This window comes from Mytilus galloprovincialis, chromosome 4 (genome assembly GCF_965363235.1).
Source record: "Mytilus galloprovincialis chromosome 4, xbMytGall1.hap1.1, whole genome shotgun sequence".
In the NCBI taxonomy this organism is placed as follows: domain Eukaryota; kingdom Metazoa; phylum Mollusca; class Bivalvia; order Mytilida; family Mytilidae; genus Mytilus; species Mytilus galloprovincialis.
In genome coordinates this window covers 37463380-37481364 of record NC_134841.1, presented here as the reverse complement: position 1 = coordinate 37481364, position 17985 = coordinate 37463380, and the positions used below count along the sequence as shown (strand labels likewise).

At 31.8% G+C, this 17985-nt stretch overlaps 1 protein-coding gene across 1 annotated transcript in view; it reads right to left on the bottom strand.

Moving 5' to 3' along the window:
* LOC143072055 (thrombospondin type-1 domain-containing protein 4-like) overlaps window positions 1–11086 on the bottom strand; it is a 58786-nt gene extending 47700 nt beyond the window's left edge. Inside the window, exons 1-2 of the mRNA XM_076246837.1 lie at window positions 10636–11086; window positions 595–667 (exon numbers count right to left, since the gene is read on the bottom strand). Of these exons, the coding sequence (XP_076102952.1) occupies window positions 595–667; window positions 10636–10649 (87 nt within the window). The 5' untranslated portion in view covers window positions 10650–11086. The remainder of the gene's footprint in view (window positions 1–594; window positions 668–10635) is intronic.
* Window positions 11087–17985: the final 6899 nt, after the last annotated feature.

Genomic DNA, 17985 nt, shown 5'->3' with positions numbered 1-17985 from the left:
TATGTAATAAAACTATATGATTGCCTAATGGATTGTAGGAATATTATATTATGCTTTATGCAGGAAAAGCAACTATATATATAATAACAGTTAACCAATTAGTAGGTACTTAAACTTAGTGCACTGTATTCCAGAAAACATGTTTTTGTTACTGATGGGTATTTAAGATTTTGTCGAGGTACAGGGCATTATCTGTTCTTTCAAAAAACACTCCATTCCTAAAAAATGAACGTTTAATGCAACTCAAGTGTAAAAAATATAACTAAATTAATATGTAAAAATAAGGAGTGTGGAATGATTACCATGAATCAACTTTCAACCACACACCAGGTAAAAATGTATCCCGATTAGAAAAACGTGGAATTGGGATTCATGGGAATCGCATCCAGATTTTACTTATATACAGTTACACATTATTTATTAATTGCTTATTGGAATTTGGATCCTTCCATGGATTTCGAATCTGGATACATAGTGTGCAGAAGAGACCAAATGACGAAGTAACAACAATTTGCATAGGTCACCGTCCGACTAGATACTAGTCCACATAAGTTTATTTTCAGGACTTTTACAGTCCAGATCTAATGTACCTACCTTTCTCCTTGCTTCTGTATGACCCACATGAAGAAGAGATATGAATCCAATATACACTAGCATACAACTATACCTGAAAACAAATATAATGACCGTTAGTTGTGTTTTACTAAATTGAAACTGCAGATTCCCTATAGAAAGTATAATATTAAATAATATAATATAATATTTGAAATAGTTATCAAAGGTACATGTACCAGGATTATAATCTAGTACGCCAGACGCGCGTTTCGTCTACATAAGACTCATCAGTGATGCTCATATCAAAATATCTATAAAGCCAAACAGGTACAAAGTTGCAGAGCATTGAGGATCCAAAATTCCAAAAAGTTGTGCCAAATACGGCTAGGGTAATCTATGCCAGGGACAAGAAAGACCTTAGTTTTTCGAAAAAATCAAATTTTGGAAACAGGAAATTCATAAAAATGACCACAATATTGATATTCATGCCAACCACAGTGATGCCAACACTGAAGTGTTGACTAATGGGCTGGGATACCCTCGGGGACGAAACGTCCATCAGCAGTGGCATCGACCCAGTGGTGTAAATAGTTATCAAAGGTACCAGAATTATAATTTAGTACGCCAGACATTTTTTTAGTTTCGTCTACATAAGACTCATCAGTGATGCTCATATCAAAATATTTTTAAAGCCAAACAAGTACAAAGTTGAAGAGCATTGAGGATCCAAAATTCCAAAAAGTTGTGCCACATACGGCTAGGGTAATCTATGCTAGGGACAAGAAAGACCTTAGTTTTTCGAAAAATACTAATTTTGGAAACAGGAAATTCATAAAAATGACCACAATATTGATATTCATGCCAACCACAGTGATGCCCCAGCAGTGGCATCGACCCAGTGGTGTAAATAGTTATCAAAGGTAACAGAATTATAATTTAGTACGCCAGACATTTTTTAGTTTCGTCTACATAAGACTCATCAGTGACGCTCATATATGACGCTGAAAATACGTCACGAATAACTGGAAAATAGAGGTTGCAACACGCACTGAGCATAAGTGACGTATTTAAAACAGTTCGAGATTTGTTTGGAAAAAGAAGAGTCTAGGAAAGAAGCTCAAGCAACTGCAGTTACAAGTTATGTGTGAATTTGACATAAAGATGTACAGGACTAAAACCTGATGAGATTTTATCCTTTTGTAGCACTTAAAATTATGTTTTGATATACAAAGATGATTTTGTTTTTATAAACAAATTCTAATAATATTACAAGGCAATACTGGTTTTGCTACTAACAATCCGACTTTTAAACAATAAACATTACCTCATTTGTTATAAAGTAAATTTTCTAGAGAGTTTATTGAAAAGTTGTTAGTAGTCATTCCTCAATCGAAATGGTCTTGGGTCAGTGATGTACAGCCTACGATATATATTATACAAGAGGTTAAATGTTTATTATCAGCAAAATCCTACCCTCCCCCTTTTTCCCAGTATTAATACAGTTAAAGTGATGGTTTGGTAAATTATGTAATTGATATAAGCATATATTGTACGAAAGACTTTCTACACTTGGTTTTTTTTTCTTCGAAGAGTCAAAAAGTAAAATAAAAAAAATATCGAGCTCCAAGGAAAAGTCTTTTATCAAATTGCAACCGGGTTCACTTGTATGACAGTCGTATAAAATTCGATTGTATTGACAACAATGTGTGAACAAAACAAACAGAATAATAAGTACATCTATAAATGTCAAAAAAGGGGTATGACAGTCAACATTGTAGCATGATTGGAACTCTATGTATAATACATACTACCGGTATTCCCTTTAGCATAGAAAACCAATTACTCTTTCTTAACTACACGGAAATTTTCATCGAATTGCACTGCTTTATCAAAAATTTAGGTAAAGCATTAAAATCAGGTTATTTTTTACCTGGTATTACGCAATTTCCAATAATGTCTACCTATTAGATGAGCCATATCAATTTCTTCTAATTTGAAGATTTATTTCTCCCTTAAGTACTCATAGTGCAGCAAGTTGCATAATGTTGTTGTTTCTGTACATAATGATTCTGGCAGAATTAAATCAGTTGTTCGAAGGAGTGGGATAATGGGAGAATTTGAAGAAACACTCAAAGACAAAATAGATACTTATACCCTTAATTCACTAATTATAACCGATGACTGAGCTTTAACTGGTACATACTTTCGACAATTGCCAATTCATGTACTATTTATAGATAAAATAGTACTTTATAACGAGATCCGACAACTGTTGGATTTAAGATGTTTCAATTCAGTTTAGGTGCAATGTTAATAATATAATTAAAATGCCCGAATAATTGCTTAGTTAAATCTTAAGTGTATTATATGCTTCTTTTGAAATACACAGCCTGCCAATTTATTTGTACGTCAATATTAACATTGAATCTAAATATATTGATGACTCAAATTAATGACACCTTTCTGAATTTTAAGAATAAACTGAAAGCTCCCCCTTGTCAGAAAAGGCTATCAAACCGTCAATTAAAATATTAACTTTGTTCAGTATTATTGTGGTTTTATTATCTCAGAAGTAGAAATGGTATTTACTGTCGTTGGTATTCAAGAAGAATGCCCATTCAATGCCACCTTTTAAACTACTAAAAATTTACATTAATTGAACATCAAACTGGTCATCCAATTCTGAACCTACGATCTTCAACACATGTTGTTAATAATGAATGAATTGGTTAGTAGTTCGAGTGGATCGTGACAAATACCCACTCTTTGATGTTGTATATAATATCTAACTAGGTTCTCCTTAATACATGTAGGATGATATATCGCGATATATTAACTATTGCGACATCGTACAATTTTAGCAGCAAAATCGTGATCACATTTACCCATAAAGCAAGAGCTGAACCAGGACAGTGGTATACTATGTACCTGCTTTCTAAAATACCAAGAGCTAAACCAGGACAGTGGTATACTATGTACCTGCTTTCTAAAATACCAAGAGCTAAACCAGGACAGTGGTATACTATGTACCTGCTTTCTAAAATACCAAGAGCTAAACCAGGACAGTGGTATACTATGTACCTGCTTTCTAAAATACCAAGAGCTAAACCAGGACAGTGGTATACTATGTACCTGCTTTCTAAAATACCAAACACTAATAACATTCTGTTTTAATTGAAATTAATTTTTTTATATCGGCTTGCATCATAGTACATTACACTGCATTCGATTCTGATTTCCAGCTATTTACTTTGAAAGGTAATAAAATACCTTTCCGTCATCGCATTTCTTGTACAATTCAATTTCTTGTAGACGGTGACAGCGTAAGGCAAACCGATTTGATATGAGGTATTTAAGAATAATTTGAATGATATGTTGGAACATGTTTCACTTCCAGTGGCAAATATTTCATGTATATTTAGGACGTAAAACTAGTATAAAATATACTTTCTTGACCAAAATCGAGTTTGACGTGACGTTTCTAAGAATGAGTTGACTAACATATTGGAGCTTGTTTAACTTCCAGTGGCAAATATTTCATGTACATTTAGGAAGATGTTTAAGGATCAGTGTACAATTGCTTACATAGTTAGAAAACTCGGACGTTTTTAAAAGTCCTTTTATAAAGTTTGATAACTGCATCCGATTAATTCTAGCCATAAATTGGTCAGTTATTGATTATGCATCATAAAAAAAAGACTTGACAGTAATTTAGTGCAGCGAATGAAATTAACCCTTTACAAATTTCGATCGTCTGAATCGCTTTTCTAGATTTATCTTCTTTATCAACATTCGAACTTAACAACCGAAAGCCAGGGATGCTTTATTACGCTACAACATTAGGACCTTCATTGTATATAATGCATTCGTTGGTATCTGCATGTAACCTGTCGAAAGGCTCCATTTCCAAACTATACCAACGCTCTCGTTTTAAGTGAAAGTTCACACTGTAATTATTTATCAAGATTCATCCATATGACAGCTCCTATTAACTGATACATTACTAACATATTTTCCGAATTTGCATGATTTTGATGCAGACAGTAACTAAAATGTATTAAACTTGAAGATATACTTATTTTACCCTTATGATATCTAAATTCTTTAAAATACGATTAGATACTAATTATAAATATAAGTACGCAATTGTGTCTGTAATGACTGTAATCAAAACATGCCATAGTAATTAGGTTTTAAAAAACTGGTATTTTATACTGACTAAGAACTGTGTCTTATCAATAAGATAGATATAATTTTATTGACTCTTTGGATAATCAGCTTCATGCTTTCTTTATGCATACATTCACCTGTTTGAAGAACATTTCTCTTCAGAATAACAAGGCATAACCGATTTAATCTATCACTATAATGCAATTTTCAATGTATTAGATTACAAAAATACCAGAAATGCAAATTGTAGGCGTAATTATTTTGTTTACTTTACCTATGCTTTCGTCATGTGATTCTAGCTATTGTACTCATTATACATAAAACCAGACCTAACTTTAAAGTCTGCATTTTGCATTAGTAATATTAGCTTTTAAAAACGAGCAAAGGTGGTTCGGGGAGATTAATCAAAGACATAAGTTTATGTAGAATGAATGATTACCATTTATTCAACACCGTCAACCGTCTATAATAAAATATTAAGTTTTTTTTTGTAACTTTATTTACATACATTCTTAACTGCTTAATTATGATATAGAATATTTATTATTTTCTTTAATTTCCTTACTGTAAAAAAAACGAGATGTTGTCTCTTTGACACATTTCCCGTTTCTTTTCTCTATTCTACTTATTAAACAAGAAGATAGGAAATACTTAAGATGGGGTCCAAACGGTCTTCACTATAGTGTCAGCGACGTCCAGCCGCCGATATTTCAAAACCTTTACTAAACAAAGAATAAACATTTAACTGCAAAATGTATACATAGTTCCTTTAAAATCATTAAATCAAATAGACACGTATTAGTATAAAAACAACAAAACATTAAGAACATGAACAAAAAGAAAGAAAGAAAGAAAGAAAGAAAGAAAGAAAGAAAGATTGCAGCTGATAAAATAAACATGAGAAGATCTTTTTTAACTGATAATGAGATGGTAGTTTCTTACACTCTTATATTAGTTGCTATACACTTCTAACCACAAACGTTATAGAAAGGGTATGAAGTGTAGTCTTTACATAGAAGTGAATCTTTCATTTGAATAGACTAAATAGATATAGGAAGATGTGGTTTGAGTGCCAACGAGACAACTCTCCATCCAAATAACAATTTATAAAAGTTAACCATTATAGGTCAATGTATGGCCTTCAACACGGAGAATTGGCTCCCCAAAATTACTAGTGTAAAACCATTCAAACGGGAAAACCAACACCTTATATAAACATATCAAAATATTAATTGCAAATTCATATTATCAAAATACATGATTCAAATGATTTCATTAGAAAAGAGTGGGTGTATATTTTCTTCTGAAAATAAAGAAGAGAAAAAAGACGGATTTTTCAATATGGTCCTCTTACGTGCCACTGTAAAATGAGGAAAGTACGTCATCCGAACTGCATTCATAACCCTTTTTCCTCACATAACTTTTTCTTTCTATGTGTTGCGGTATGATTATTTACTGGTTATAGAGAACAATTGGCCTAAAATATAATGATTATAGAGAAAAATGGACCAAAAAGATGAAGAATACAGAATATCGAAGTGCTAAAATTTAACAAATAGAGAATAACGGGCAAAAATTATAATGGATAGAGAAAAATGACTTAAAATGTTTAAGAACATGGAAATGAAAGACCCTCATCCAGACCCTTATAGAGGAAAGGCGAAAGATACTCATAAGTCGAAATCCAAACAACAATACATAGATCGTGATTCGATATCTTTTCACTTATTGATTATACCCCACATTTCATTTTATTCATATATATTTAATATATATATGTCATCCAAATATACCGTTTATCTTAAAGACGCTGGTGGGAGTTTTCACAGCACATTTAAGATTTACAAGTTTAATATGTAACTGATGTAAATGTAATCTACATTGAAATCAGATCGACATAAAATTAGACATTTAAATTGATAGAAATGTACAAAAATTTGTGTCACGACACAATAAGAGAACAGAACCAGGCACAAACAACGAGTGCATGATTTTAGAGAGCCATAATTGTTTAACCCAAGAAATTGCAAAAATAAAATTCTTTAAGCGTTTCAAAATTTTGTTGATTTATTGGTGTACATTTTATAAATGAGATTATATAATATCTTATAACTTTGATGTGATACATATTACGAATTTGACAAACAGTGTATGTGATCTAATATAGCAATTTCTCATATGTAGTCTTTGAACGTATTATTTATGATTCAAGACTTTGCCCAATATAGATCTATATATATATCCCACATTTTGAAGAAAACGTCGAGTAGCGAATATCTTTTAGGGACAACATCTGAAAATGAGGCTATTTTGATTATTTTGGGTTTTTTTCCATCAAAAAAGAAAGTTGGAGATAAAATACTAGTTTGTCCTAATAATTTATGATAAATAAAATCAAAATTCAAAAATTTGAATACGGATTCCTAATATATCTCTTTTTATGAACATATAAAGCATGTTATTTCATGGAGTTAAAAAAATAATAATTAAGAATTCAAGGAGTCTTTAAAGTGCAATTTTCATTAATTCGTGAAATTAAGAAATACGGCTTAATAATTACTCAATATATTAATGGATCCATGGTAATTAAATGTTCCAAGTTTCAAGTCTTAAAAATTTCGATTTAGGTGCAATACAATTTTATTTACTTTTAACTAAAAGTTAGCCAATTACCGTCCTTTTTAATTTCATTTTAATTTCAAACTATTCTAAAAAGGTTCATAATATATACCTGGTTATAAAATTTAGCAAATGTTAATTGTCAAAGTTAGTGTAATTGTGACGTTTTATGCATGTACAAACGAGCATAAGTGTAATGAAACCTTGCATGTTTCACTTGGTTTCACTTGACTTAAATTTGAAACTTAACTGTACAGTAATTTAATAAAAAAAAGTTATGTAATAGCCTACATGTTAATTTATAATATGTAAAACATGCAGACACGGTTTTTATTAAAATGGAATTGATTTTTTTTAAATATTTAATTCAGCATACTTCACAGTCCATGACTCGATCTCACAGGTGATAATCTTCGAACGTGCCCAGAATATACAAACACATATATCTGCTATATAATTATTTCGATCCTTTACAAATAACAAATTGTAAATATTGTATTTGAATAAATCCTTTGACTATAAATTACATTTTTAGCATAAATATTTGCAGATTTTTTCATATTTGTGATAAGTAAACATACGATTATTGTTTCCATATACGAAATATGTGTAAGTTGTATTCATACAAATTGAAATAGAACAAGTTACACTTTTAACTTTCATTTACAGCTAATGTATCGAAAAGAAGAATATTTAACACAGATTGGCATGTACAATGTAAAAAATGAGTACACCTTTATTTAAGTAGGATTAAAGGGACCCTCCAGAGGCAACTAAAGATTACAAATAGAACGCACAGATCATAATACATTGTAGTATAATAACATGATATACATAGTTATCATAGCAGGTTTCATTGTATTTTTAAAACATATCTATTTATGACATGCTTAAATTTTATAGATATTTATCTACGCATGTACTGTCTATACAGTCATGCACAATTTTTGTTAATTTGACAGTTTGAAATGGTAATCGTTCAAATCTCTCCATGGGTTTTCGAAGAACATGTTGGGAACAAGACTTCTCGAAAATAAAGCACAATCGAAATAGCGCTTGTAAAAAAGATATGGAAGATACAAAGGGAACATTGAAAACTCACAAGTTGAAGAGAAATTGACAAATCTTTAGCATGCCCCACCCCAAAAAAGGCAAAGAAAAAAGACAATATAAAAAAGATGATGTGGTATGATTGCCAATGAGACAACTGTCATAAGAGACAAATTACACAGAAATTGACATCTATATATCACCGTACGGCCTTCAGCAATGAATAAAGCCCATACCGCATATTCAACTATAAAACTCCGCAAACACTACACAGAAAACCACCAGATATCAAATAACGTAAGAAATTATACATGAGCTTACGCCCTTCATCAACATCGTTTGCGCAAACTGGACGTTCAAATCGTACAGATAATGAAAATGTGAGAATTATGTATGATCTAGTTGCTCTTACTGTATCTTCTGACATATTTGGTGATAGTAGCAATGTTTTGAACATATATGCATTAAAGTTTGGTTACACTCTAATTAAAAAAAAGTAATCAACTACAACAATGAAGCAAACATAGTTTTTTTTTTGGATTTGCCTTCACCTAGAACTTAAACAACCTAAGAGTTATATGAGAAAAAAAAAGACCTTCAAAAATTTTATACTGTCGATTTAACACCATAAAATGAAAATTTGTAGCCAAATAAAACTGGAGTGTCATCTGCGAAATATCGACTGTCTTAAGGCCCCATGGTTAAGCTAACATTACCGCCAGGGACAGACAACCACGTCTGATCTCTAGTATATGTACAGTATTTGATAGGTAATAATGTCGCTGAAGTAGGTCCACTACTTTAAGAGAAGCGAGTGTTATAAAGACATGCCGAATCCTCTAAAAAAAATAACCAGTGAAATCGAAAAATTAATAGCGTGAAAACTAAAATATGAATCTGACATTTTAAAGACTTTGATAAACTCCATATAAAAGCTTTAAAATTGCCGAATCATAATTCATTTGAATAAATTTGTTTTTTTAAAAACTGTAACTATCATCAAAGTTTTTTTACGCAGTTAAATACTTACATTTTGTATTTGAGGCTTTCAATGTCTGTTACAGAAAACGAAGATTGCCAAAATACATATTGCTTTTGTTATTTGTGTAGAATATATTGAACGTACTATTATATAACCACTGACTGGAATTCATGATACATGATAATTAATTTCACACAGACAAGAGAACGTTGACACGACCATGTATAAAAAACAAAGTATATCAAAGCAAAGCGTGTCCCGTTTTTTGTATTTGATGTGCACTTATAGATTTACCTTCAATACGACAGAATTAAAAGTGGGAAGTAAAGATCGAAAAAGATACGTCATAAGTCAATACTATGAGCCACCTTGAACTTCTTTCATTTTTTGGGTTATCGCTGAAAACCCTGACGCAACTTTCAAGACGAAGAACATCATCTAAAGAGCCAAAAGATTGTGATTAATTAATTCTTATATCTACATAGAGTGATATATCCGGGGCTAACGTCGACTTTTATTTTTTGGTTGATCGTCGGAAAAATCCCAGCAACAATCACGATGAAAACCACCATTAAAAGAGCCAACAGTTCGGAAATCAAGCTAAAAATTAGGTACAACAGTAGTTGATGCTATCATCGAGACACCGCTTGTCAGTTTTTACTTCTTGGACCTTCGCAAAAGAATTTTTAAAATGAAGAATGGCAATACATACGACGTTCTTTTGGTGTTAATTAGTTATTCCTATAAATTCATTTGGTCTCGTGTATATCGACTTCATTTCCTTAATTTTCAAATATGCTGTGCATTATATTTAAAAGGGACCACAACACAGTTGCAAATACAAGTTTAGGTTATCTAACGACATTAAAAACATTCTATTTCACAAAAAGGCAAATTTCAGTTATCTTAACGATAGTGTTTATTTAATTGATTCAAAATCTATTGATCGGAGATTAAGGAGGATGTGTAGTTTCTCATAGACTTCGCTTATATATATACTAGTATTAATGATATGAACAAAAACCCGTTTGAAAATCATTATACAAGAATATACAAGAATAAATTGTATAAAGATTTTAAGGTTTAATATAAGACATGCTAATGTATACATGTAAGTAAATAAAACACATGTCCTGTTAACATGACATGCCTCAATACCTTCTTTCTGAACATGAATTAAAGTTTGATCTGGTAATAAATTAGATAAAATCTAAACAACGTGTAATTGTTAAAAGATATGCAGATTTATATTTACTTACCTAAAATATATCATTTTGTGTCTTTATTAATGTACATCCGAAAATCGAAATTAAAATCACAAAAATAAAATCAAGTTAGTTCTCTATGTAATAAAAATCTTATCTTAGTCATTTCACAAAGTATGAAATATGTTTGTCAATGTAAATATTAAACACACTATTTTGCCTATAATCAACGAAATGTACCACATCAAAGTATGAAATTCGCCCCGATAGTTAGATACATCGTATTAATCCTGGGAGAAAGTTGAAGAGTCACTACGCCTGTTGCAATACTTAATGTTTAACTAACGCTCCAACACACACGATGGATGAGAGACTCCCCTTTATAACAACATACTATAACTTTCTCAACAATGTGAAAAAGGTTATGAAGTTTTTCTTTGTCAAAAAGGTCATCAAACAAGATATTTTCTACATCTAAAGGCTGTGCATAACCTTTACGTATTTGTAAACTTAATGAATGAACAATGTATAGTTAAAGAAAAGGTGTGCCTTTTCAAGTCGGCGAATTATACAAATTAATTTGACGGTAGAATGAATTAATGTTTTCAGTCTACCTATCAGTAATTTATATATATCATTTATAAGAAATTTGTGTAGGTTCATATACATAGGGAGTGGTAAAAGACCCGGAATGAAAACAGTACGAACTTTTTGTAGGTGTAGAACTTTATGTTTCTTATATACATTAGAAATCAAATCAGATAAGCTAGCTAAGTAAATTAATACTTATCTAAGTATCTTAGTTACTTATTTAAGTCGGTGTATTATTAGGCGAGAACACGGAGGCAGACGATACCAAAGGACCAACAATAAAAAAATATTCATCGTCAAAAAGAAAACAACAAAACGCCAACCAACAGTCTATAAAACGTTACACGGAAACCTATAGACTGTGCAATTCGAACCCTGCAAAGAAACGGATTTGATCTCAATTGTTCCGTAAGAGTTAGCATAACTGCTCGAATAATTAAATCGGTCGTATTGTCCAAGGCAAGTCGAAAATCGGTTATTTGGTAACATCACAATCGTCGCATATAGGACAGCTTTTGGCTACAACGAGATAGAGCACTAGGAGGGGCCATCATAAAAACTTTAAACACTTCGGAGTTAAAACGTTCGAAAAACTTTTCACATCGTTTGCAATGTCATGTCTAGACCTTTAAGTTCTTGGAATACATGACAATTAAGGACTTTGCTTAAATCAAAATCAAAACAAAGGCATTCGTTGTTTTTTTGGTGTCCACTAATTTTCACCGACATTGACAGTTAACGGTGTATGATGGTTTCGAAAACTTCGAACGGAGAGACTCATAAAATCCGATTGTAGCAAAAGATCGAAGTAAGGTTAGATCAGGTGCGGCATTCTTTTACTTTAGATTAGAACCTTGTTGTTTTGTTGGTAAATCAGAAGATGAACGCGATTGTGATGACAACGATGTAGTATAATGTAATTATAACAAGTATTTATGACCTCAATATTTCTAAAAAAAAAATAAAGGCAATTGATACATTCTATCAAAACATGAACAGTTTGGATATTTACTTTGTCAGTATCCGAGAAAGAAAACTGCTAAATAGCTATTGGACGCTTTCAATAGGGAATTTCAAAGAAATTTTGGTATGAAAATTTACGAAATTGATATTTTTCGTCGTACAGTAAGTACGATAGACATTTTTAAAGGGCATTATAGTCCCAAAGGGTCTGGTGTTCTAATAATTGTTTTAACTAGTCTGTGTTGTACACTTGTCACAAACCCATGTTACTATAATAAATAATTTTGTTAGTGTGTAAGTTATTTAATCGCATCGAAACAAAGAGAGTACTGAAAGTGTATAATCCAATAAATAATTAGTTTTGTCAATTTTACCTAGTAATTATAAGCTGACTGATGTTGATTATGGTTTTGATGAACGTCCAGCGGCAAATATATTTAGCCTATTCAGATCAAACACAATTAATTCATTATAAATTAGTGACGTAGGTTCTACTTATTTGATGTTTGTGATTCAAAGAGTGAAAAAAAGACTTAAAGAAAACGTGGAAATGTAGGAAATGTGAAGTATACGTCAATTGAACGACAATCTTACTAAAAAAATAACCAAGACATGTTTTTTAAGGACAACCTAAATTATACATTGTGTTAACCAGAATTAAATTATTTTTTCATTTATTTATCTCACTAAGTAGTTCAACATCCATTGAAGTGGCTACACATAAAGCTACATGTAAAGGTGTATACATACAATCGCCTTAAACTTCATATCAAACATATTAAACATAGAGCACATTTTTTATAATAAACAATTTATCAGATCCTGTCCGGAATTTATGACACTACCCCTGGCTAAGGCGAACTGATTTTCTGTGATGTCTTCATCCTTGGTAATGAAATTAAGATTAAGTATTAATATACATTTTTTTGGTTACAATTTAATAAAACAAACTATATCTTAGTGACCTTATAAGGTAGTATTTGGTTAAAGCCCATACATATGAGAGATTAATAGAACGAAATTTAGAAACGATCTTGGTACATTGTAAGCTTATCGATCCTTTAAATAAACTTAGTATTATAAAAGGTTACCAATTCAACACTGTAATTATATATTTGAATATGGTTTTTATTGGTATTAATATTGATTTTGTGTACTTAGTGTCTTTTGTTGTCGGGATGTAAAAGTACCCGGCCATGTCCACTCTGTGTTTTTGATAGATGTATTTCGATTTGTATCTATCTGATGAGTTAAACTTTTTAAAACTGATTTTGATACTTCATTCTTATTTTGTACTGTTTCACCACTGTCCCAGATGAGGGAGAAGGTTGGAACCCCCTTAAACCCCCTTAAATGTTTAACCCCGCCATATTCTGTATGTATGTGGCTGTCCAAAGTCGGAATCCTGTAATTCAGTGCTGTTTTACATATCTGTTTTTCGATATTAATTGCTCGTTGTTGTTAATTTCTGTGACATTGGTTCTCTTGAGAAGAGTTGTTTCATTGGCAATCATACCACCTTTCTTATATATATATATATAAAATGACCGAATAAATAGTCAACGATTAATCTTACAGGGCGATGGATCATGTAATATGATTCTGTACACTACAAAATATAACATATAACAAGTCAGAAAGGGTACAACATCACCATTAAATAACTATAAAATGAACAAATATTAGATATTTCGGATATCAGATATCCTTCTTCAATAATAGCACGATGTCAAATGAATTATGTCAATATATTCAAACTGAGAAACTATCAATATCTTGAAATTTATACAATTTAAGCCAACGCCACAGACGCTGGTACAATTTTAAAATTTCCAAACACGGCGCAAAGATTACAAAGATATGCCAAATAAAAACAGTCATTTGCGAAGTGAACTGGCACAACTCTAAATTTCCAAAGGTTGTGAAGTTTAGATCAGTAAGGGCAAAAAAAAATCAAAAATGCCCTTACCGGTCCAAGTTGGTATAATATTTCAAATTTGACAACGGTAGGGCAATAGCAACAGAAACTACATATTTAAGCCTCCCAAACGAATAGCAGTTAGATAATGATAGAAAATTAAGTTTTATCTAATAAAGTAAAATAATTGAACGTGGCTACGTACTTATACATCCATCCCAAATGAATGGAGCCCTGTAATTTAAACTGGTATTTAAAAAAAATCTTCGAACTGTAAAGCCAGTACGGAAGCCGGAGTTACTGGAAACGAAGTGATGACAGACAAATGAGTGACTCATTTTATGTTTTTTTCATTTATGCCCTCTGGGGAAACTGTCACAACTTTCTTATCCAAAATCTTTCCCGAGCGACTCTGTCGACCTTCGACCAACCCTCGTTGTGGTCTATGATTGTGATGGTAAGGTTTTTGAGATCAGCTTGTGTGTGCCCAGGTGATCTCAAATGACGACTTACGGGTAGGTCGGGCTTGCAAGTGTAGTCACTTCGATGACCATTCATGCGTTTGTTGAATGGCTGTTCTGTCTCGCCAACATACTGCATGCCACATCGACACTGAAGGAGGTATAGAGCATTCTGGGTTTTGCAAGTTACATTGCAAAATATAGTGTACACAGACCCAGTCGAGTGGCAAGTAAATGTTTGAGTATTTAATATATTTGTTGACAAGTCAGACAACGTCTGTTACCACATGACTTGCACCATCCTGCAATTGAACAGCTTTTATTTGAGGAGACGTCAGCTCTAACAAATAAGTCTTTCAGACTTGCTGGTCTCCGAAAAGCTACGACAGGGGGATTGGGAAAGATTTTGGATAATTTAGGGTGTTTGGCAATAGTTTGCCAATTGGCACGGATCAAACGTGAAAGGTTAGCGAAGGCTGGATTGTATGTTAGAACAAACGGGACTATTTTGCTGCGCCTCTTCCGTATTCTATTATTGCACATGAAATCAAATCATTGATCAGAAATCGAAAAAAATCAAAGTAGATCAAGGTCTTTTGTAAGCCCGTCATTTCGTTTTGTTCGTCTTCAGACTTTTGATTATTAGATCCTATAAAATCGTTACTTTATCATTATGTTTTTAAATAAATGGAGAAAACATAAACTATATTTTCTTTGACTTAAAACTCAAGATATCGTTCAATTTCGGAAGTTCTTTTTTTTTTTATAAAGTTATAACTATTTCGTTCAATTTGGTGCGTTAAACAGATGTTGGAAACTCGAAACATACCAGATGTGCTTCGACTTTTTGGAATTTATTTATTTGAAACTAAAGTTATCCATGGATTATAATTTGAATTAACAGGAAAAGTTGTTAGTCTTTTAATTATAACTTATGCTTTGAAATACCGTAAAACAGTAATTTCTGGACTTACACCTATCAATGTCAACTTTTTGTAGCTTGTATTGCGGTTCATGGGTTTTCGTACGGTGACCTTTGTTTGCTGACTTTTGCGTCATTTAGACGTTGGGGGATAACTGTCACATTGGGAAAGGTGCCACATTTTTAATTTTTATAATCATTGGATTTTCTATTTATTTAAATAAAAATCTCATAGAACCAAGTGACAAATAGTTTATGCATATTAGGGAAGAGAACAGAAAAAGGATAAATGCAATAAATGTGTTTTGCGAAGTGGATTGATGGGTGTAAAGTGATAGAAATTAAGACTGCCACTTAGAAGAAAAAAAAACTCGTTGGATCAGCACAAGGAGGTTATATTCCTTTCAACAGGAAACACAGGAACCCCGGCGAAAGGAACCTTATTTTAATAAGTTTATTAATTTGTCGTCATTTATTGCTACTTTCATGTTATTTCTTTATATTAATTCCAGCTCTCACAAAAACCTGTTAGGTATCTAATACCGGCTAATTATCAACTAAATCTGATAAATTTGTGTTAATGATTGCGCGCTGGTTTGCATTCGTATGGGGGCGTCTTGTTCTTCATGGATTTTTGATATGTCGATTTTTTTTTTAACAATTGCAAATCCAATCTTCTAGGTTATCAATGGTTATGCACATACCAAGATTTAGAGTTGTGGTTTTCTCGCAAAAAAAACCCCCAGAATATGAGAATATGATTTAAAAACGTCTTAGATTCACATGAGGCAAAAGCGGTTTTGGCCTTATGCAGAAGATTGTCTTGACAGAATCTAATATTGCAATTGGGAATTGATATATAGCTTAAGGTCTTGCACTTGTTCACTTGAATCCCGATGTCCATTTGTCCTGTATGATTAAACAAGGTTCAAAGCTAGACAGACCGCATTGAATGCAACAGTAATTATTTCATCCAGTGTAATCTTTCTTATCAAATGCGGTTGGAAGATCGTGGTAATTCATCTATTCAAATATTTTACAGTATATCATAAAATCTTTCGACTCGAAAATTATTGAGAATAGTAAATATGTGAATTAATTTCATATCACTTGAGCAGCGATGACATTTGATCGACATTTATATAGATTAACTGATTTCGGCGTTAAAAAGATAGACTTATTGTGTGTTTGGTGACTGTTTGATTGATATCTGGGCCGGTTAAAATACCATTTTAAAATATTTTATTATGAAGAGTTTATTAAATGACGTCTTTAGATGATGACTTATGATTGATTCTATGTTGTATTTACTTTAGTTACTGAAAACGATATTTATCATTGTGCTCCTTGTTTACTTCTTTTCTATAATTAAAAACCTTGCTAACTATATATGACGGATATTGTAACAAAATTGTATTTGAACTGGAAAATGTATAGTTGGTGGTCGCCGATGAGACGAAAATCTCACAAATAGTCATTCTTTGTAATTGTGAACGCGAGCTTGTAACAATAGATATTTATTTTGGTAATATTGTGTTTGTTTGGTTGCCTTTTCAAAGATATTTTCCCATTTCCTTACTTCTAATAAGATTAGGTCAGTAATATTTGAAATTCACTTGGCATCAAAAGTTCAAAAGTTGTGTTAAGTGTTTTTTTTTTTCTACCAGATACAATACACGAATGTTTAACTTACTAAATAATTAACATAAAAAAGACAGGCAGTCTATCCATTGTCTTACCTCGGACACACGGTGCAACTATGAAATATCTTGCATATATAATTAATTTCATTTCTATGACCTGAATACTCCTGTCAGTCGAAGGACGATTCGTATTGGCAAGGTTTTGAAAACAATGTGGATATTATGTATTGCAAAGTCTGTTCGATTCATCAGACTTCAAATTACATGTACCTACGTACAGATCATTACACATTTCGTTATTTTTAGGACTAACAAGGTCTTCCAGACATATTTTAATTTAACTCTTGAATAATATGTATTACTAAGAATACCTATAAAAAATTATGTAAGATATCGATTTTATAGATGATTTATCTAGCAGACACAATGAGATTTTCTTTTGAAAACTTAAGTCTATGACTGAATTTTTAGTTCTTAAAACGGCCAGTGGCCAATATGTGGCACATATTCAAGAATGATTGGAAAATTAAAACATAAGCGATAGATTTCTGAAGATTGTTCAAGAAAAGGAGAGACTATTAATTAATGTTGTTGTTTGCGAATTGTAAATGTATGAAAAGATGGCTGCACACATGTGAATTATATAAAGGTCTGTGTTGTTTTCATTTTCTATACAAAACATACAAAACATGTACAGTGACCGCATGTCTTAATTCATCCTGACAAGCTCAAGAGAGAGTGGGAATATAAATAAATTATGGTAACGTTTGGTCTTCTCCCGAACGATTGAAAAGCCTTTGCAAAAGCTGTATCAATACACAACCACGTTCAGTCAGAATAAGGACGTTAATTCTGACGCCTCGTGTTGATAGGATGTAATATTCTCTGTAATTGAAAGAAAACTTT